The 23686-nt window shown below is 40.3% G+C and overlaps 1 protein-coding gene across 9 annotated transcripts in view; it reads left to right on the top strand.

The window, feature by feature from the left end:
• BABAM2 (BRISC and BRCA1 A complex member 2) overlaps positions 1 to 23686 on the top strand; it is a 451346-nt gene that overhangs the window by 330397 nt on the left and 97263 nt on the right. For all 9 annotated transcript variants that reach the window (XR_004352840.1, XM_032652850.1, XM_032652849.1 and 6 more), the window contains 3 exons: positions 5616 to 5715; positions 8744 to 8814; positions 11614 to 11696. Coding sequence is in view for 8 of the 9 variants with exons in the window: in XM_032652850.1 (XP_032508741.1) it covers positions 5616 to 5715; positions 8744 to 8814; positions 11614 to 11696 (254 nt within the window). In the remaining variant the exon portion in view is untranslated. The remainder of the gene's footprint in view (positions 1 to 5615; positions 5716 to 8743; positions 8815 to 11613; positions 11697 to 23686) is intronic.

Raw genomic sequence — 23686 nt, forward strand, 5'->3', positions numbered from 1 at the left:
GTGTTTATGTACTTTTGTGTTTTCAGAACCTACATATGATTTTTTTTTTAATCCTACCCAGTTAACTTCTTGTGACAGATGATATCTTAAGAAAAAGTGAGATGACAAGGTGATGAATTTCATGTATGAAGGCTTTTTGAGGATAATTTCAGCCACTTATACTACTGTTTCAGTATGTAGGTAGGGATTAGTAGGGGTAAGAGTTTTAGAAATTCCACACCATCCTTCTTATGAAAGAATTTCTAAAGGAGAAGGACACAGGCTTTGGAACCAGAAAGACTGGGATTCAAGCCTATCTCAGCAACTTACTTGCTGGGTAATCTTGGACAAGATACTTAGACTCTTAGAACCTCAGTTTCCTCATCTGTAACTTGGGCTAATTAGGTCTATCTGGCAGAGTTCTTGGGAGGTTTAGAGATAACGAAATGCCTGTTAGAGTGCCTGGCAAAAGTGGATACTCAATAAATAACAGTGACTTTTGTCTTATTGTAATGGCTTTCCTGGCAAGCCACCAGGAAACATACTCTGTCATTATAGAGTGCCCTAGATTCTTGAGGTCCCTGGCGTTTCTCTACCTTGAAAGGAAATAACAGTGGTGCCCTAGTCACATATTCAGAATGGAAAACTCAAGTCCTTAAACAGATTTAGGCATACAGTTCGTGTTTGTTGGATTGAATTGAAGGCTCACCTTTCTTTAGATTTCTCTTAGCTTGGGGCCTAGTGGCTGCTGGTGTCCATCTATCATCCTTGAAGTTCCCCATTTCCATGCTTCACCCTCCAGCACTCCCCTGACTCATACTATGGAGGAGGCAACCAGGGCAACTTCCTCTCCCTCAGAACCCGGTTCAAAGGCAGAAGGGGACACTAAGCCCGATTGAAGCATCTCTGAACTAACCCTGGACATAGAAAACTCACACAAGAGGCATTCTTGAATAACGTCTCTCTTGGGGTGCATGGTGCTATTTTAATATTAGTGTAACTCTAATTGTTACTTTAACCCTTGAGAGAGATGGGTCCTTTTGAGAGTAGTGTTATCCCCGCTGCACTCATGGAAAGTTGAGTAAGACCAAAGAGAGCAAACTTGGCAGCAGCAAGAACTACAGTTGAAAATCATTGGCCCTTCTTGTCTTCTCCAGTGCCAAATCATGTTTTCTTCATTTTATTTGGCCAGTAAGGTAAAGCCCAACATGGGGAGAAGGGAGTTATTATTCCATAATGAGTTAAAACCTTATTGTCCCAAGTCAAGCTTGCAGACAGGCTGACTGCCTGCATTTTTCCATGTCAAAATGCTCAAAAATATTTCCTTTATGCTGTTGACTGTAGCGATTCCAAGTCTTCAATATCAGAGACGCTCTGAATATTTGCTGACAGAGCAAGGTCCACAAGGGCTCAATTAGCTGTATTTGCGTGGAAACAATAGTATTAGTACATAGACAGTTCTTGTACTAACTGGAAAATGTTTTTCTGGCTAACTTTCGGTCTGTTCAACTCCACTGTTGGAAAGGTTTCTCGAGCTCTGGCCTTGTCCTTCTAATTTCTATCCACAGATTCAGTTTCAGTTCTAAGAATTATCAAGCAGTTTCATGTTTCATTACAGTCCACAAAGAGGTAGACGGTGCTTTCTCATCCAAGCAGCCCTTTTCACCCGTTTCTTCTCCCAAGTTCAGCCTGAGACCCTGCCACACCAATTTTGGTTCCCCACCTTTTAGCCCTGCTTTCTCCCTGCACCGCTCCAGAGATCAGAAGAGTCTACAGCCAGTGGTCCCTTTCATCTCCCCCTTACCCCTTCCCCAGCCCCAACTCAGCCACTTAGTGAGTTAGTGAGGCCCTGCTTCTCGCCAGCCAGCCCTGCATTCCTGGGAATGGCTGAGTGAGGCCGGGCGTCCCTGCACAGGGTGAGTTTTCTGTTGTACATGCTCAGCCCAGTATTTTTTGATTCATGAATATTAAAGGATTCGAGATCACAAGGCCTTACCTCCTCCATCTTGCACACTTTGAAAACATAATAGCTCTTTTATTTCAAGGCACTTGACTTTGTTTATTCAGTGCTATCAGGGCAGCATTCAGGCTATAGCAAGCCTGTTAAATATTTACCAATGAGGTGGATATTTATACATGAATCAGTGGCACTTATCAGCGTGTGATGCTGGAAGTCAGGTTCAGAACCCTCACAGGCAGAGAAACTGCTGAGTTAAATAAAGTGTGCAGCGAGTGTCCTTTAAAAACTCAACTCTCATTTAAAACTATCCTTGCTGGTATCTGAAGTGCTTCACACATTGAGGCTTCCCCTGCACAGCTAAGTCATTCACGATTGGACATGACAGAGTGGTCGGTCCCTCACATCCAAGAGGCAGTGAATCCGGTTGTTTGATGGTTGGGGTGGGAGAGTACTGAGGTGTGAACAAAATCGGGAGGAATACTTGTCCTGCTGCCTTGTGGAAAGTTGTAAGGGGAGATGGGCTGTACAGCACAGTGCCTGCTTCGGTGGTGGTCTGAGTGCTTCTAGAAGCCCTTTAGCCTCACTGGAATCCTGACCCTGCTCACTTACCGGCCATACCCACTGTGTCTTTCCATCCCTGTAGCCCTTTTTTTTTTTTTCCTAAGATTTAATTTTTTATTTATTTTTGGCTGCATTGGGTCTTCATTGCTGTGTGCAGGCTTTTTCTAGTTGCGGCGAGCTGGGGCTACTCTTCTTTGCGGTGCGTGGGCTTCTCATTGCGGTGGCTTCTCTTGTTGCGGAGCACCGGCTCTAGGTGTGCGGGCTTCAGTAGTTGTGGCGCATGGGCTTAGTTGCTCTCTTCGTTGCAGTGTGCAGACTTCTCATTGTGGTGGCTTCTCTTGTTGCAGAGCATGGGCTCTAGGCGCACGAGCTTCAGTGGTTGTGGCACGCAGGCTCAGTAGTTGTGGCTTGTGGGCTCTAGAGAGCAGGCTCAGTAGTTGTGGCGCACGGGCTTAGTTGCTCTGTGGCATGTGGGATCTTCCCAGACCAGGGATCAAACCCATGTCCCCTGCATTGGCAGGTGGATTCTTATCCACTGCGCCACCAGGAAGTCCCCTTGTAGCCCTTTCAAGATTAAAATCCCCCCTGCTCTCAGGGAGGTACATAATTCAGCAGTAACAGCAGCCTGGACTCTGGCAACAGGCTTCCCTGAGTTCAGATGCTGGCTTTACCATTTCCTAGTTGTGTGAACCCAGGGAAATTTCTTCTGCTCTCTGAGCCTCAATCCCTTCACTTTTAAAATCACAGTGATAATTCCCACCTTGTTGAATTGTGGAGAGGATTAAATTAGATAATGAGAAGGCACCTAGCAACAAGGGTTAGTTCTTGATAATCACAGAAGCAGAGTGCAGAGAGATGGGCCTGGCAGCAGAGCAGCTGGTCATTGGATTTCTCCATACCTCTGCTTCTTTCTATTATTATAGGTAATTTTTGTTTAATGGCTGTATTTCAGAGGCAGAGAGAGAGTTTCAAGTTGAGAGGATTACTCACACGCTGTTTTCACTCCTTGTATTCAATTTAGTGAATGATTAAGAACTTATCCTGTAATACTATTTACAGGTCAAAGGCCATTACTATCAATTCTAGGGAACTGTCCGAATTTTTTTTTTTTAATTTTATTATGTTAAGGATTGTTCCTCTAAGCAACCTATGAGAAGCCTGGATCTTGTTCTTCTCTGTTGTGCAGATATTCCAAGAACCACAGGCTGTAAATACTGGATTTATTTTTCCTGTACTATAGAATTTTCTTCTTAATCCGTTTTCCATCCTAATGGAACCATTAGACACTTCCAGTGAGTTGTGTGCCCTCTGTGTACTTTTGCATGAAAAGAGGGGACATAAAGCCTTCCTCTCGTTCACAGAAAGTCATAGGAATTTTCCTAGCCTTCTTCAGAGTTGAGGCTAAATCTCATCCAATGTCTACTCTGAGAGTAGCGAATGGAAATGATGTCCTTGCCGATTCTGTGCAGTTGCAGGGTGTACATGACATATTCGTGTCATACTTAGTCAAACGCTGTCTCAGAATTTTCTCAGTTGTCAGTTATTGTGCTTTTTAATTACCGTCTGAGTAGGATAAGCCAACAGCGAATACTTCCACTCCATATTGAGTTGCTCACACCACCTGGAATTTTGTTTGTTTCTTGGGATTTCTCATTCCTGTAAATAAATAAACATAATATTCATTTTTACCGGAAAAATTAATTTCAGAAATCTGTAGTCAATAGGGAGACAGGCTGGATCTGGAGTCCTTTGAGCAGTTACATATATTGTTCCTTGTACCACAAACTCTAGGCTGAGTCAATCTGCTCTACACTATTTGAGAATGATTTTCTAGACTGTTACTGTTGTGAAATGTTTTGCTTCCATTTACAACCTCGTTACTGTGGGGACTTGGGTAATGAATAATCACAACATTAAGAGATTTTAGGGGTCTCTTTATATTCCGTTGTCTTACAGAGGGGCTTTAAGAGGCTTACAGAAATATATACGTTAAAATAAAATTCAAATAAGAAAAACAAATGAGGACCGAAGGAAAGTGAGAGTAGGAAAGAAGATGAAATCAAGATTAAGGATGATATACAAAATGCATGCTCTAAGGTTCTGAACAATTTTTTTAAATAATCTTAACGCTGGTTAATTAAACTGAAAAGAGAATATCCAGGAAAGTTCTGGAAAGTGTTTCTGAATCAACAGCATCTTAGTGTTTGGATTGATGATTTTTGACTGTACCTTCTTGTTTAGATGAATTGAATATCAGTGTTTACTGGGATTAGTTGCACACTTCCTACCCATATTGACCCACAGACACGGGACCCCGGTGTTTCAGAAAATGTTTAATTAATTGCCACCATTTAAAAATTGAGAGATTAAATCATCTGGATTTCTGGCTTCACTTGAAAAATTAGGATCTGGTAAGACCAGGCTTGTATTCCTACATGTCAGAGATAGCTGGGGCTGATCAGTGAGAGCCCTTCCCACTGTGCACAAAATCCCCAGTTCCTTCAAGAGTCCCCACCTGGTTCTCTCCACTCATTTACAAAACCTGCCTGGGCTGGGTAGACCCCAGGCTTTTGCATCCCCTGCCCTAGACCACTTGCCTCACACTAAGAATGAGGAAACTAAAGCCCAAGGAGGCTGCCCAGGGCAACAAAGCCGGTGAGCCGCAGAACTAGTCCCTTTGGTACACTGTTACGCCATTGTGTCAGTTCAGTTTTGTTCAGTTTAATGAATGACTTAGCTTTGCTCAGCCCAATTATGAACTGGGCATAATCAAGAGTATAAAAGCCTGTGTTTCAGTAACAGGTACAATCCATTAATGTTGGTAAGACATTTACCCACGCCAATCAAGATTTACTAATTTGTACTGTTGTGTGATAGGATCAGGAGTTGTCATTAATCGTTAGCTGTTAGTCATGTGTAACATGAACATGTTGTTTTAACAAAATGGCTAGAATATATGTGGAAATGTAGTCGTAAAGTGAAGCCCCTGTAACCACCGTCATTACTTCAGGCAGTTGGTGGGCAGAGTTGGACACGAGAAGCCAAGTCTGTGTGGGGTGTCACTTAAACTGCCTGAGCCCTGAGAGAAGTGTCCATTGTTCTGTTGTCCTTCCAGTGCACTTGGCGGCTCCTCGGCTCTTCATATCCCAGCTTTTCCAGGAGGAGGATGTCTCATTGATTATGTTCCTCAAGTGTGCCACCTGCTCACCAACAAGGTAAAAGCAAGTCCTCTGCCTCCCCCACCTCGTGAGGCTCCTTCCTCCAGTGTCATCTACCTAGCATCACGGCGCACACACCATCCTCTGCACCCCATCCTCCTAGTTTCAGCCTCCGTCTGACATTGACCTTTCCTACTTTGAATTACATCTCATCAGTTTCTCTCCTGATTTCTTTGCCCTCCTTCCTTTTCTGAGGATTCTGACCTCCTGTTCCAGTCTTATCTTCATCTTTTAAATGTATATCTCCTGTTTCTTGAATTTCCTGTATGCCCTAAGTTTTTGCTAGATCTTACACCTCCTTACAGTTTAAAATTTTTGAACTTTCATTTCCCAATTATCTGTTGCATGCGTGCGTGTGTGTGTGTGTGTGTGTGTGTGTGTGTATGTGTGTGTTTGCCACTAGTTAATATCACAGTAATTCTGTAGAGCTGCTTTTATCTCTTCCTGCTTTTCTGTACTGCACTTCTTAATAGTTGGCTCTTGGTTCTCCCTGTCATGTCCAGGAGCAGTTTGCCAGAGTCCTGCTTCTAGGCGCAGGATTTCCAGGTCAGCTTGTCTTATAGTCAGGCACATCGGATTATCTAAAGCCGTCTCTTAGCTGTGTTAATGAGCCCTTACACTGGCAAGTAGCTGAGTTTCCACTAATGGTTGTTGTCAGCTATTTCTACAAAGTATAGAATATGCTTGTTGATGTCCAGCCAGTGTATGTAGCTAAAAACCGGAGATATTAATCCGCAAGCAATACTGACTTTGTTTCTTCTCCCACATGGACTCAGTTTGCTTAATTCCCCAAATCCTATTTTCTTTGCTCCTGTTGACTTGTTCACAATGGCTTGGAAAGTAAATCTTTTGTTTGTCTCTTTCATTCAAAAGATAGCTCATCTCTATACAGAAAATATTTTAGAAATATAATAATATTTCAAAGGCTTCAGTATTATTTTTTAAATGTCAGAGAAACTAAAATCTGGCAACTCCACCGTCTGTGGGCTCGGCCCAGATTCCAGGGTATTTAACTCTCACAGACTGGTTGCTGCTCATTGGACCAAATTCCCCCAGCCACTGCCCTCCTACAAAACTGATCAGAGCACAGATTTATTTACACTGGGGGACTTTGCACTGCCTTCAAATCTAGATATCCCAGTATTATAGAGAAAAATGCAAATTTGGTCTTCCAGAACCAAGAAGAAAAGCCTTTTTAAAGCTCTCCAATTGAGATTAATTTCTAGTCTTACATTTTCCTCAAAAAAATTGTAATACCATTTTCCCAGAAATACAAGAATCAGTCAGTTTTTCTTATCTGGTTCCCTTTCATTAATTTTGCTTGTCTTTTAAAATTGATGTTCTTCTCCTTGCCACAAACGAGGACAGTATGGGCTGCTTTTAGAAACAATCTCTTCAAATGAATTTCCATAATTACATTGGAATCTATCTTTATAGCCAGTTTTGTTGTGGGTTTCTGTTAGAATGGTTTTCTGTTTTTAAAATCAAGTATACAGAACTGTTTTCATCCCCTTTTTAAACAAAGCCACTTAAGCAAACTTATCATCTGTTTTTCTTTTCCCAAAATAACATTTCTGATCCTGCATTAAGCCTGCAAAGCAAGCACTGTTTTTATAAATTGACATAAAACCCCTGTTATATAAATAGAATTGTTTTACTTTTAAAGGGTACAAATGGCTATCAGTACCAATTGTGTCAAGGTTATTTCAAGCACTTTATCTCGGGCTTTTGTTATCCATGGAAACTCAGTGTGACTACAGCCAATATAAACAATTTGGGGGGTCTTTTTCTCCCACTGTTTCTTTCAGCCATTATGAAGACATTTCATAAGGAATGTATTTTTGTGTTAGAAGCTGATGGGTAAATGACTAACTTTCAGATGCCTAGCTTAATGAGTTCACAAATTTTTTTTTATAGAAACTGTCATTTGGTGATAACAAGGAAATATAAAGAGGCAAAATAAAATCTCCTGTTGTAACACTCCTTATTCTGAATGTTATGAGCTTAAAAAGAAAGACTTGAGCATTACTGTGCCTTTTCAATAGGCGCTGTAGTTCAAGATAACCAAATAGACCCACTGGATGAGAGGAAGCTCTTCTTTGTAGAGAATTCCAGCTGATAAATGCAGATGGAATGAGAGAATACAAAAATCACCATTTTTTCAGGCCCTAGTGAAGTAATCGATTCAGACAAGGATCTCCGACAGATACTAAAACCATTAAGTAAAAGGTTCATGGGAACTAGATCTTCCCATGCTTTGAGGGGTGTACCCCTGGATTACTCACTATGGCAGAGGGGAAACATCCCCTTACAGTAGAGTGGTCTGGCTGGCATCACCTTAACCAATGATCAAACTCAGTATTACCTAGGAAGTTTTCTTGCCCAAAATATTTAACCTGAATCTAGTCACACCTTTAGCTCTAACTTCCAATTTTAGGAAATACAGAAGGTAGAGAAAAAAGGGAGGAAACAATCAGAGAATCGAGAATACAGAATAAGACAACTAGCCCAGTCTCTTTGGAAAGTCAATATTATATACACACATCCACACCCCAGGAGGCACTATTATTCTATAGTAAAAGACTTTCTGAATTAAATGCCTGATCCCTGTTTACACCCTACTTTTTTCAAAAATCTTTTGCGGACAATTGGGAAGTTTTGAAAATGGACAGCGTACTAAATGAATTCAGAGAATGATTACTAAATTTGGTATAATAACAGTATTGTGGTTATGCAGGAAAATGGCTTGTTTTTCGGAGATGCGTGCCTAAGTGTTTAGGGGCAAACTGTCATGATGTCTCTAATTTCCTTTGGAACATTTCAGCAAGATTGATTGACAGGTTGATAGGTAGGTAGATGGCTGGATAAAGCAACTAGACAAAATATTCACAGTTGTTGAATATAGGTGTGGGAATATGGGTGTTCAACTTACTATTCTTTCTACTTCTCTGAATCTTTGAAATTTTACATAATAAAATGTTTAATGATTTCCTACTCCACTTCTCAGCTTTGGGTTCTGTTCCAGGTGCAGTATGTGATTCAAGGATATCACAAAAGAAGAGAGTATATTGCTGCTTTTCTCAGTCACTTTGGCACGTAAGTTCTTTGTTTAAGCCACGAATCAGTGACGCACTCACGTCCTGATGACCCTAATATAAGGGCTTGATTAAGAAAATAGCAGTTCTTCTGTATGATACCTCCGAATGCCGTTTTGATTCTTCTTGGTGTGTTGCTTACACTGAAGCTCCCAGGAAGATTTTTTTCTTTAGCATTCTTTAGCAAATAGTAGAATCAAATGTCTTCCCTGGAGCAGCGCATGACTAGCCCCAAGCACTGCAGTAACAGTGGGCGTAAGGCCTGCTTCTTCTCAGGCTCTTTATAGTCTGCACAACACTTTCACCTCCGTCATCACAGAGCAGTCATGAGGTGAAGCAGGCAGGCATGACTGGCACATTCTACTGAAGAAAGCCCCGAAACCTTGTCCAGTTCAGGCACCCGGTGGAAGTCACACATCTCGGGGAGAGAAAGCCAGGCTGGGATCCTGTTCCCAGGACTCAGGTCTCCTGATAGGACCACTGCTCCCCACAGGGCCACAGAGATTCGGGAAGGAAGTCTGGCATTAGACACCATCACGATGACTCACACTTGGGATTAGGAGTTGGAAGAAGGCCCCACAAGGGAGGAGGGAAGTGTATAGCTGCAGTTTCAGGGTAGACATCTCCTCCCACCCTCCCTGTGCTCTGGCCCTTTCCTTTGCCCGAGGTGGGCTGCTCTGCAGCTGTTTCCTTAATGATGGTAGAGCCCTTATCAACCTTCCCCTCAGGGCTTAGTTGGGGAATGGACTTTCCTCACAGTCTTCTTTAAAAGGTGGATCCCTCTACCTACCTGGGGGGACTAAGCCCTAAGGGTTTTAGTGGTCTAGTTATCTCCCACCTTATTCCAGAGAAGTGGTGTGTGTGTGTGTGTGTGTGTGTGTGTGTGTGTGTGTGTGTGTGTATTAAAATTTTAAATAAGTAAATGAAGAAATGAGGGCAAAAGGAATAAGAAAGAGAAGATGAGGTCAAGAATAAGGTTGGGGGGACTTCCCTGGCGGCCCAGTGGTTAGGACTTCGCTTTCCAGGGCAGGGAGTGTGGGTTCGATCCGTGGTCGGGGAGCTATGATCCCACATGCCCCGAGGCCAAAAAAAACAAAACATAAAGGAGAAACAATTTTAAGAAAGACTTTAAAAGTGGTCCACGTCAAAAAAAATCTTAAGAAAAAATAAGGTTGGGGTATAATTTTACAAATGTGGCATAATTATAAGCAAAATTTCTGACTCCTCAAAACAATTTCAAGAAATTTTCTCATTATCCACAGTGAAATTTGTCATATCCCCAAAATAGAAGTATCAATATCCAAACAGTATGACTGTCTCTTACGTGAGTCTCTAATACTTAAGATTTTTTTCAGCTTTATTTATGAGCATTTTGAGAAAGTGCTTATGATACAAACAGTGGTTAATAAATGACACCGTTAGTCTCCTCATTTTTGAGTAAGATTATCTTTCTTATATATAATCGAAAATGCAGACGTTAACACAATGACCTCCAAAGCAAGGTGCACATACCTCAGGGGTGTGTGCCCCACCTCACTCCATTCACAAAAAGGGTGAAAATCGAATTTACACTTGCTTTTAAATCTCATTCGGTTTATGTACATTTTTGTGTTTTTTTATACATATAATATAGTAGTACTTGTATACAATTACGAAATCATATACAAGTACTACCATATACTGTACTATATGCGTAATGAAAAGGATTCTGTGCTTGTTTTTGCTTACGGGATGCAGGATCTAAAAGGTTTAGATATCAGTGTTATAATGTGGAGTAAATTACATATCCTTAAAAGAAATACAAACTGGTGAACAGAGTTGTTGACTTCAGTCAGCAGATCTTAGTGATGTATCAACAGTCTTTGAGCAAATCACTAAGCCTTCAGTGCCTTAGTTCCCTTACCTTCCCAATGAGTTCAACTGTTCCTTCCTACTTAAACCTGGAGGCCATCAGTATTAATGGTCTGATTGGCCTGACTCAGCCAGGATGAAGGCATCTCTAAGGACAATAAAGGCCTCCTTGTATGGACAAGAGAACATTATCCTTGTCCTCGCTGTGTGGTTAGTATTGGCACATTATGGTAACACCCCCTAAGCACTTAGCTCTTGAGGGAAATGAGGGAGGTGAGCCTATCAGAATTCTCTCCAGGCCCTTCCGTGCTCAGAGGCTGTTCTCCATTGACGCAGGAAGCGTGCATCTCCCATCTGAGCCCAGTGTCCACCCAGCTAACATTGCTACTTTGTCTTGAGCCTGGTGGAGAGGATAGGGGGACACAAGAGAAAGGATTCCAAATCCTTTGGAAGAAAGTAGTGTATAATCCTGTAGTTAGTAATATTGTCACTGCTTGTTACTGTTCAGTGCCTAAGTGAGTGAGATTTCACTATCACTATACAGACATAGGGTCACTGTTGCCCTGATTTCTTCATTTGTCCTTTTGCTCATCACTAATAACTAACATTTGCATAACATTTTATGGTTTACTTTACTTGTTTTTCACAACTCCATGATGAAGTTTACAAATATGATTATATTTGTTTTACGGATGAGGAAACTGAGGCTCCAAAGGTTAAGTGATTTGCCCGAGGTTGTAACAGATAGTAAAATGGCAAAGCTGTAACTTAAACCTAGCTGCTTTCATTCCAAATCCCACATCCTCCCTGTGGTAACACTCACTTGTCTTAAGTGCATCTCGGATTCAATAACCCTGACTTTATGAATATATTCTTTACTTGTTTCCATCTCCTTTATACCTTGTTTTTATGAGGGTTTTTTGTTTGTGTGTATGTTTTTATTACTTAGGGGTGTCGTGGAATATGATGCAGAAGGCTTTACAAAACTCACTCTGTTGCTGATGTGGAAAGATTTTTGTTTTCTTGTACACAGTGAGTATACTTTTGCTATTAGCATGTCAGCCTGCATTTTAAAATGTACTAAACCACATGTAATAATGAATATGACAAGCTTCAGTGTCCTGACTTGGTTCCTTTTACTTTAGCATAAGTCTATTTACTGCGTGGTCTTCAAGAGAAAATATCTCTAGATCAGTGGTTCTCAACCAGGTATCATTTGCTGCTCAGGGGACATTTGGTAATGTCTGGAAACATTTTTGTTTGTCACGACGGGTAGGGGACCAGGGCTGGCGGTTGTTGTTACTGGCATTAGTGGGTAGAGGTCAGAGATGCAGCTAAACATCCTACAGTGCGTAGGACAGGTCCCTAAAACAAAAAGTTATTGAGTCCACAATGTCAGTAGTGCTGAATTTAAGAAACCCTACCCTAGAGAGATTTCTGTTTTCAAAGTATCTTTCCAGATTCAGGCCTCAAAACTTTCAAGATTACTCAAAACATATTGCTTTGATCATTTGGTTATCATTCTTATTAAGTGAAAAAAATCTGTAACTTTGGTAATATATAATATATATCTTAAAGGTGGGACTATGTGTTAATGAATTCCTGACATGACTTCTCAGTGTTTTCCACACAGTAGGCATATTTAAATTCCTGTTGTATGATATTAATCAGTCAGTAAACATTGCTCCAGCTTTCGCTTAATGGATCATTTAGAGTCTCTTTTGTATATTTCTTTGTTATATAAGAACCAGTGACCCATGGTGCCAGATTTGAGTTGCAAGTCAGCTACGAGCTTTATTCTTTAGTAATTTGATATGCAACATGCCCAGACTTCAAGCTAAAGGCACAGAAGTTTCAGCTCTCCCAAGTCCAGCTACAGAAAAGCAGTGGGTTTGGGTTGACTTCACTCAGTATGTAGAACTACCCTAGACTTAAATAAACTATTTCAGGATGCACAGCTTTGGCCCTGTTTAGCCAAGCTGTCAGTGTAAAGATAAATGACTTGGGTGGATTTTTCTTCCCCAGCAGTTTTACTTTCTTGGTTATGATTTGCTTAGGCTCAAATAGTTCTTAATTTGTCTTACCTGATGTCACATCAACAGATAGTAGGGGAAGAAACCCCAAAATGTCCATAGTGGTAGAGGGAAGAAAACTCTAATGAAAACCTTACCACGGTATAATCTACATAGAGATCATTGAGAGTTGGCCATACGTACTTTAAGAAGTTGGTTATCCCTGTCGTTTAAGGTATTTCCCGGTGATAACCACCTTGTCATGCAGTGCTTCATATGGAGCTCCTACTCGAAAACTAGTCTTACATGGGGACCATCTTTTCAAATGCATCTGAAAAATGCAAGCGTGTTGCTCCATATTAATTATGCGTACAGATAAGCAGAGAGCTGGAGAGGTGAAGATTTTCATCTTGGGTGTGCCTCCAACTAATTATATGACCTTGTTCAAACCACTAGGACAAGCCTCCCTCTGTTTTAGTTCCCTCTCATGTCTCTGGGGATTTGGTTGGTAAGTCCTGTGGAGACATCAGCAGATGGAGCTTAACCTACAGTACAGGGCCAGGTGGAAGAGGAAGTGCCACAGTCAAGGCCTCCTGGCACTCTCCTCTTTGCTCACCGTCTCCTGTGGCTCTACTGAGCGGAACTTCGTACTGCTGCTGCTAGCTCTCACTTTTAATTCTGACCTTATCACGGCTTTGGTTTTCTGTTCTGAGTGTTAATTGCTTTCTGAGATCTCACTTCCTATTTGCTCTGTCCACTTTGCCCCACCATCTTGATCCCAGTGATTCTGTTTCTATCCTGGTAACCTGACCCCAGATCCTGACTGTATGCTTGGTTTGTGTCTCATGACCCTGGACAGCTGCCTGGGGGATTAGTCTGGTGTGTTTCCTCTAGCCCAGCTCAGCAATAGGGACCTGTACCCTGCCATGAATGGTGGTGGCTATGGTCTGAGGCCTCCGGGAGTAGCTGTGAGAGAAGGACGCAGAAGGAAGGACACACAGGAGGACAGTTACAAACAGTAAATTAGATGACTGCTTCAACCAATTTCTTCATCCCAAAGTGGCATGAAATCTCAACAGTTTGTCCCGAAACTTACTTTGGTCTCCTAGCCGTGATTCCATTTTCAAAAAAGATGATGTCAGGGCTTCCCTGGTGGCACAGTGGTTGAGGGTCCGCCTGCCGATGCAGGGGACGCGGGTTCGTGCCCCGGTCCGGGAAGATCCCACATGCCGCGGAGCGGCTGGGCCCGTGAGCCATGGCCGCTGAGCATGCGTGTCCGGAGCCTGTGCTCCGCAACGGGAGAGGCCGCAGCAGTGAGAGGCCCGCGTACCACAAAAAAAAATAATAATAAAATAAAAGATGATGTCAGATCATATCAGATATAAGGGAAAAAAGATATCCTCGGCACTGATCTTTCTCACCTGTGTTTTCCACATGCAACTCAAGGCTGCCTGTGCTGGCGGGGCCTGGCAGGAGAGCTGTTCCGGGATAAAAGAGCGTCCACCTCTCAGCCCCTGCCGGCTCTCCTCTCAGTGCGTTCAGTGTCACGGCAGTTCTTGTTCCTTTGGAAGGTCTATTCCCCAAAGAATGTTTTCCCCACAGTACTGTGTATCCACTATTTCTTACAGCCCCTTCTCTGCCTTCCTCTGTCACATGCAAAATTAAGTCCTAAAGTCATATTTTCACTTAGTTTTGATTACCTTCTTCAGAAACATAGAACCCCCAGACACTCATTAGAACAGGTACAGGGACCTTGAGATTTGTTTAATTTACTTTTAACGAAGTGTTTCCTTAGGCTCTTACTCCTTTCCTCCCCGGGCCGTTTGCTCTCCGCTCTTAGCGTCACGGCCCACGTTCTCGGCTCTTTGGCAGATAAGACCTTGTCTGTGAATCAGGGGATTTTGATGCTGTTTCCTGCTCCGTCATTAACTCACAGCCTGCCTTTAAATAAATTATTTCCACCCTTTTGCTACTTTCTTATATCTAAAGTGTAGGACTTGTAACATCATAGTGAAGCTTGGTTAGTTAAGCATCTGAAACTTACCTTCTTTGGAAGCATCTGCTTGCTTGGTTACAACCCCCATGGGACCGCTTATTCCCTTTTTTCTTGTCATGAAGATGGGAGTTGAATATGGGGTGGCAGAGACTTAATGATAGAACATTGCCTTGAATTATTCTGAGATCGCAAGAACAAGAAAAAGGAAGAAGGAAGCGCCTAGAGATGGAGCCAGTCTTCTGTGGCTGGTTCACTGCTCCATGCAGATTGAAGACCTGGCAGGACACAGATAACGTCTCTGGTCTCCCCCACCCTCTGTTCTGCCCAGGCCCGGGAAGAGGTTTGTCGAGAGGGCAGGTGCTGGCAATAATTCCCAGCATTCTGGATGCTAGAGGAAAGAGGCAGTCCTCTCTTGAGGCTGATGGCTGTGACCTCAGACCTTGCCAGAGTGTTTGGAAGTAAGAATGCCCTAGGGGAGAAAGAACATTGTACGGATTCTGGAATCTCTCAGGAGACACTGCAACTTCCTGACATTCTGGCAGTTCCAGGAGTGGGAGCTCTGACCATGGAGAATTTTCATCCATTTATTCCTTCTTTCTTTCCTTCATCCATATCAACATATCGCAAGAGTTGGAACCACAGCAGGATCAGGGACTTGCTTTCATTCAGAAACTGTTTTCAGAAAGGTTTCCTGGCCATCATCTAAGAATTATCTGTAGTGGTTATGTAGGTAATTCTGTATTTGCCAAGCTGTATTTACCTCTGGAGGTAGATGCTATCTTTAAGGCAGCAGCTTTTCAGAATGCTGGATGACAAGAGAACCAGAGAGCAAGGCACAGTAACACAGAACAAAAGCAACCACTGGGGAAGATTGCCTGTTTTTCATGGGCCCCTGTCAGCTGCACTATAAGGAATGCAGCTGCCTAAGGTCGCAGGGTTGCTGCTTGGAAGGAGAGGGTATTGAGATCTTTTGCAGTTACCTGTAACTCCTTGGTAAATGACCCTTTGAGTCATCCAGCCTGGACCATAGGCCTTATCTCCCTGGCAAAATACATATTGGACCAAATCTGGCCATTTTAGGTATTCCATTTCATTTCTTCTCTTCTCGACCCCTAACCCAATCAATTTAATCCAATTCACCTGAGTTCTGAGTTGATGGCGAACCTGCTGTGTGCTCAGTATTGTGCTAGGTCCCAGGGGATATAAGTAAATAATTCAGGCTTGACCTTGAGACACATAGAGTCTCGAGCAAGGGTTGGTTGGCCACAGCCTATGGGCCAAACTCCACCCTGAGTCTATTCTTATATGGCCCTTGAGCTAAGAATGGTTTTTATGTTTTTAAAGAGTTGTTAGGGGAAAGAAAAGAAGAATATGCAACGAAAATGGTGAAGCCTAAAATATTTCCTCTTTGAGTCTTTACAAAAGAAGTTTGCCAACCCCTGATCTAGTTAATGTGAAAAGAGATCAGATAAAGGTGTGGTACACTGATATGCATTTTTAAAAACAAATATTCTCTAAGCTCGCTTACTGTATGCAAGGAACAAAGTGATGATGAGTGACACAGAGAAAACTTCATATGTTATATATATAAGAGAGAATTAGAAAGAGAGACACTGTCCCTAATGGAGTCTAATGAGAGAGACAGACAATAAAGAAGTAAACTAACAAATATATGTTACAGATGGCGACAAATACCATAATGGAACAAAACAGAGGGCTTTGAAAGAGGCTAAGAGGGGAGCTGTTGTTAGGATGGTCAGGGAAGCCTTCTCATAGGAGCTGACATTTCAGCTGAGACCTTAATGAGCAGTCATTCAGGTTCAGTGAAGAGATTTCAGGAGAAAGAAAGTCCTCTTGTGCAAAGAACTACAAAAGGTAGCAAAGGGCTTTGCATGAGCCAGTGTGACTGGAGCACAGTGAGCAAAGAGAGTCACATGAGAGAGTTTAGAAAGAGAGTCAGGGCCAGATGAGATAGTGCCTCACAGGCCATGCGTGTCAGGATGGAGTGGTAATAAACGCTTGAAAAACAATGGTTTGAGCAAGATAGAAGTGTATTTCTTTCTTGTGTACAGGGAAGCAGTCCAGGGCTGGAATGACATATCCAAAGGTCACATGGGACCCAGATTCCTTCAAGCTTTATACTCCATCATCCCTTGGGTGTGACTTTCTTGCGTATAGGCCAAAAAAGCTGTTGGAGCTCCAGCTGTCACAATCCAAGTAAGAGAATAGAGAAAAGATGGAAGGAGGGTACAAACCTTCTCATTTAATGAGACTGTGAAGAAGTCTCACGCACCACTTCCAATTACATGTCATCGTTCTAGAACTTAGTTCATAAGGCCTCAGCATGTGTGCTAGGGCAGACTGGGAAATGTAGTTCTTTTTCTGGGGCAGCAAACGCCCAACTAAAAATCAGAGTTCTTTTAACTTGAGTGAGAAAGAGAGAATGCCGATTTAGTAAGAAACTACTAGTCTCTTTCAAATCAAGGAGAGGAGTTTAGATATAGGTCAAGTTTCCATCAGAAAACCAGATGGCACATCATACAGGTAACTAGGGAGAATTCAATGGAAGGACTGTGTTCAAAGGTGTGGACAGAGTTAAAGAAAACCAAAAGGGATGGTTAGCAGCAGCAGCAGCGAGTCTTTACCTTCCCTAGGACTGCATGGGCAAGAGGAGAGTGTGGTTACCAGAAGCTGGAAGGAGCTATAGCTGTAGCTGTAGGAAAGGGTTTCCTGGCGGGAACTGGGGAAAGCCTTTGGTTGAGGAAGGTAGCTACTACTAACAAATGCAGGAAGGATTATTTCTCCTTTCAGTTCTATTGGTTTTGTTCTTAGGTACACGTACGTTTATAATTGTTATATCTTTCAACTTATTGACCCTTTTATTGTTATGGAATGTTCCTTTTTGTCTCTAGATACTTCTTGTCTTAAAGTCTATTTCATCTGATATTAATAACCCATCCCAGCTCTATTTTGTTTATTGTTTGCTTGGTATACCTTTTCCAGCCCACTGCTTTCAACCTTTTTTTTTTAATGCCTTTAAATCTAAAGTGTGTCTCTTGTAGACAGCATATGGTTGGGTTTTGCTTTTGTGTACATTTAAACAAACTGCTGTTTTATTAGAGAGTTTAATCCATTGACATTTAATGTAATTATTGGTATAGTTGGATTGGGGCCTGCCATTTTGATATTGTTTGCTGTTTGTCTCATTCCTTTTTTGTTTCTCTTTTACTGCCTCATTTTGTGTCAAACAAATGTTTTTAGTGTACCATCTTAATTTCTTTGTTGATATTTTAGCTATCTTGTTTTTTTCTTTTAATTTTCTTAGTAGTTTGTTCTAGAGATTGCAGTATCCGTCTTTAACTTAACACAGTCTACTTCAGTTTAATAGTGACTTAATTCTGGTAAAATATAACAGCTTTGCTCCTCCTTCTCCCCCTCGTTTGTGCTATTATTGTCATATATGTTATATCTATATATGTCATCATGTAAATACAACAATACAGCCTTTTCTGTTAGTTATGGGCAATCTTATATTTTCAAAAGAAGTTAAAAGAAGAAAATAATTTTCATTGTATTTTGCTCTGTCCATTATTTCAGGTAGGTCTTAGTAGGACTTTGAATGCTCTGTTACTCCATTTCACAGTTGTTATAGTAGAGGCAGAAGGAGGTGGCAGGGTTTATTTGTTCTAGCAGATGATGAGTTTCTTACTCTGATTTTTTTTCTTTATTTTCAATAATTAAAGATTATACAGATTCCCTAATATACTTCTTTTGGTATTTGTCCTTATCTGTCTCTCTTTCCACTCATTTGGACATTCATTAGTTTTAAGCTTACATTAGTCCAGAAAACAGTAATTTTGCTTTACAGAGAGCTCAGCTTCTGGTAAGTCTTTTTTTTTTTTTTTGAAAGCTAGAGGAAATTGACAACTGCAGACTAATTCTGCTAGTCATTTAAATAATTCTTTCCTCATAGGCCTGTAATCAAGGCCAATAAGCTAGAAATCAGGACAGCTTTTGAAATTTTAAGTAAAAATCAGAGCCTTCTGTTTATTGTTGCAAATGCCCCTTCCAAGCTCTGATTGTGTCAGGCTGTGTGATTGCTAGTATAACCAAAGAAATTATTTGCATTGATGTGTCACTGTCGTTTCACCACTCAAAGCAAAGCTGTGAAATTGACAGCCACTCAGCTCCTGAGCAAAGTGGTGTGAACTCATCTCTTTGCCACAGAAACAATGTCTAGTAGAATATTTAGCAGCAACAAACAAGATGGCTACTAGATAATTCAGTAAAACCAAAACTGTGTGGTTTCCCAAACCTGCTTGCTTTTTGGATACAGATCTCATTTTTATGTAAATAAATAGATTTGAAGAGTAAATCAGAATCAACAAAGTGATTAAAATTAGGAACCACAATGATATGCATTAGAATTCATTTCAAGCCAGATTTATAAAAAGTGTGATATTATTTTAGAATTAATATATTTACCTCAGATCAGGAATATGTAAAGCTTTGCGATTTAATTTTATCATTTTAGTAGTAATAATAACTATCAAAGCAACAGGAACTAAAATTGATTATGAACAAAAAGTGAAACCAATCAGTTCTCTGTACTGTTCAAAATGATTTAAAAATATAGAAAAAGATAAAAGAAAATCTACTTTCTAATGCAAAATGCCTTTTTGCTTTGATTAAGAGAACTATGGGTATTTTAGATACTTTAAACATTTGGGTTAATTTTTATCCTGGACTTCCTTGAAAGTGGTTAGCTCTGCTGGGCAAAGTGGTTTTCGTCTTTTGATTACACACACAAACACACCCTCTTCAAGGTTTACAGCTCAAATAGCTCCAGTCCTTTAGCAACCACTGTCACTATTTTGATTCAAATTGAGACTTCTGTTTCATGTTTAGAGTCTACTTCCAGAAAGTCTTTTTTTTGTAATTTGTGACCCTGGTTTGAGAATTCATTTCATTAATTTTCATTGGGAATATTCTCTTCATTCTAATACCTTGTGAGACCTCTTCATTGACCTTAAAGGACTTCTTGTAAGGAAAGAGGTTGTAAATCAGATACACAATACCAAATACCCTCTTATATATGTTATATTATTCTTTTCAACTGTAATTGTTGGAGTAAAGTAATTGCTAAAGTGAGTTTATCTGATTAAAGAAAGGTCATGAATACTCAGTGATTTTGACTTAAAAACATATGCAGCGGCTTTGAAATTAACAAATTGTAACCCAAGAAGGCACCTCACTCAATGAAAGAAAGGAAGCTGTTTACAAAGAGTAACTTTTATAATATCAATCTCATTCAGTATAACCTTTTCTTAGAATCAATTTTAAAGTATTATTGAAACATGGGCATTATTTTGGTTGTAAAACTTTTGCTGTTGTTGAAGATAATAGTTACAGTAACAATAGTTAACAGATATTAAGTGTATACCATGCTCTAGAAGTTGTTCTCAGTACCTTGCGTATATATATTGTTATTCTTCCTCACAACGTCCTTCTGAGGATAATTACTAGTAGTGCCCCATTTTACAAATGACAAAACTGTGGCACAGAAAGAGTAAATGTATTCACTGTGGCAGAGTTAGGATTTAAATCCAGGAACTGATTCCAGAGCCTATGTGCTAATAAACGATATTACTATAATGCTTCAGGTCATTGGTTGGCATATATGATGTATGTGATATATATGTGTGATACATATATACGTATATGATGTACATATATACATATATACGTATATGATGTATACGTATATGATGAATGTCGAAAGCCTTTGGAGTTTCACAGAGAACTGTAAGTCCCAGGAACAAATGTAGAGGGTCAGTGACCATCCATGTACTGGGAGATATGCATATACTGTCTCATCTCCCAGGAATGTAAGTGGACATCTCACCAAAGACATTACTGATCTGAAGGCAGTGAGGCATGAAGCTAGTGTCACTCCTCAGTGATGGTGACAGTTGGTCTAGCTGTGATCCCCTGTCCAGTGGCACAAATATATTGGCTCAAGTAGGGTTTCACTCTGTGGCCATAGAAAGAGAAAAGTAAGTGGCTTAATTAAGGAATTATCAGCTTCTGCAGCCACTATAGAAAACAGCATGGAGGTTCCTTAAAAAACTAAAAATAGAGTTACCATATGATCCAGCAATCCCATTCCTGGGCATATACCCAGAAAAGACGAAAACTCTTATTTCCAAAAGATACACGCACCCCAATGTTCATAACAGTGCTGTTTACAATAGCCAAGACAGGGAAGCAACCTAGGTGGCCATCAGCAGATTCATGGATAAAGAAGATATGGTATACATATACAATGGAATATTACTCAGCCATAAAAAAGAATGAAATATTGCCATTTGCAGCAACATGGATGGACCTAGAGATTATCATACTAAGTGAAGTAAGTCAGACAGAGAAAGACAAATATTATATGATATCACTTATATGTGGAATCTAAAAAATAATATAAATGAACTTATTTACAAACAGAAACTGACTCACAGACATAGAATACAGACTTATGGTTACCAAAGGGGAAAGGGGGGCAGGGAGAAATTAGGAGTATGGGATTAATAGATACACACCATTATATATAAAATAGATGAACAAGGATTTTTACTGTATAGCACAGGGAACTATATTCAATATCTTATAATAACCTATAATGGAAAAGAATGTAAAAAAGAATATATATATATATATATATATATATATTTATATATATATATATCTGAATCACTTTGCTATAAACCTGAAACTAACACAATATTGTAAATCAACTATAGTTCAATTTTTTTTTAATGAAGATTGGGGGTAAAAACAAAACACAATAACGAAACAAACAGAAAAGAATTACCAGTTCCTGATTATCAAAAACTAGATTTAACCTGTTTAGACATAGTAATGTGGTCAGTTATAATGGTTCATTATACAAAGGCCATGCAAACCTACAGCCAAAGAGGCAACATAGATGTGGGGTAGCCCAGGTTCTAAGACAAGTGGGAGTGGTAGGAACTGTGGCAAGCTGCATGCTCCTTTACAGGATTTTGATTTTTTTTTTTTTATACAGAGTACAGTCCAAGCATTTCTGTGGGCTGGATCTATCCTGATAGCCTATGAATCTTTTTTTTAAAATACTTTTTATTATAAAAATTTCAAAACACAAAAGTAGAGAGAAAAATATAATGAACCCCCATGTACCCATCACCCATATTGTTGTAATTTTGTCTACCTTCTTTCTTTTTTTAATTTTCTGGAATATTTTGAAGCAGATGTGAAATATTATTTCACTTGTAAGTAATTCAACTTGCATCTCTAACAGATAAGAATTTTTTAAAAGAGCTGTATCCAAAATAACATGATTACACCTAATTCTTTAATATTATCTAATACCCAGTCTATGTTCAAATTTCCCTGTTTGTCTCAAACATGTTTTTTTTACAGTTGGTTTGTTCAAAGCAGGATCCAAATAAGTCAAGACCCATAAATCTTGAAAATCTTTCTTTAGAAAAGAAATGTGGACGCAAATTATGGATATCACCACCCATTTTCCTTCCCCATAATTTAATTAAGGGAGTAAGGGGTGGGGCTTCCCTGGTGGCGCAGTGGTTGAGAGTCCGCCTGCCGATGCTGGGGACACGGGTTCGTGCCCCGGTCTGGGAAGATCCCACATGCCGCGGAGCGGCTGGGCCCGTGAGGCATGGCCGCTGTCCGGAGCCTGTGCTCCGCAATGGGAGAGGCCACAACAGTGAGAGGCCCGCGTACCCAAAAAAAAAAAAAAAAAAAAAAACACAACTAAGGGGTGAAATCGTTGAAAACATCGCTTCACCCATGGGCATAAGACAACCTCTTAAGTTAGTGTACCACCTTACAGTTTTAAAGTGCTTTTAATTATCTTATTTACAATGTGAGCTATCTATCTCTATGCCAGTTTTGAATAGAATTCTTAGCAGTTAATTGAATGGTTAGAGGTCATCTTGCCCAGGGGTTTTTAAAATATTTTTGTGCCAAGGACCCCGTTGGTGAACCCTGTGGATCCTTTCTTCAGTGTTTTAAAATGCATAAAATAAATTATATAGTACTACAAGGAAGCCAGTTATATTAAAATACTATTATCAAATCTTTAAAAAGTAATAACAGAGATATAAGAGCTTCTTTGTTAATACCTTAAATAACAATATCCATGGCAAATCTAATAACCACTGCAATTTTGAAATAGTGATGAGCGTAAAGAATATTTGAAGATATGAGCAACAACCACAATGTGATATGAAAATATCTATGATTTCTCTTGATAATGATGTCAAGGTACTGCTAACACTGCTACAGTTGGTTGCCTGCATTCATAATCAGAGGAAATGCTAAATTTCAGTTAAAAGTCGTGAATATAAAGACATACATTTTTCCCATGCAAGTTCCCAGATGCCCTGAATTTTATCCAAGGACTCTTGTGGAGGGGGAGGAGGTGAAGGGTGCATGGACCTCAGGTTAAGAATCTCTGAAAACTCTCTGTATTACAGGGTTAGGATGTGGCTGAATGCCTGGACCAAGGCCATGTATGATGTTAGGGGAAGAATAGGACTAGAAACCAGGTTTCTTAAATCCAATTATTTTTCCTATGTTTGAATGGCTCAGTTCTAAGATACTAAGACAGGTTGAGTACTTTTACAACAGTATGTGTTCAGTATTGTACTGCTGACATCTTAACGCTAGCTTGAAGAACTGAGTAATGTTCAGCATAAGGAAAAAGCCAGAAAATAATGCTCAGATTTAAGGTTTAATGACTTTTCCATTTGCATACTGTATGCTTCCTAATCGTACGAATTCAACTGTCATAAGTCCACGAAGCATATTTGTTTCCATCTTTTTTGAGGTATAATTTCCATATAGCAAAGTTCACCCATTTTAAGTGAACACTTAAATGAATGTTGGCAACCACGTACGGTCATAGAACTAGCACCGCAATCAAGACATGGAACATTTTCATCACCCTAAAAAGTTTC

Source organism: Phocoena sinus, chromosome 13 (assembly GCF_008692025.1).
Source record: "Phocoena sinus isolate mPhoSin1 chromosome 13, mPhoSin1.pri, whole genome shotgun sequence".
In the NCBI taxonomy this organism is placed as follows: domain Eukaryota; kingdom Metazoa; phylum Chordata; class Mammalia; order Artiodactyla; family Phocoenidae; genus Phocoena; species Phocoena sinus.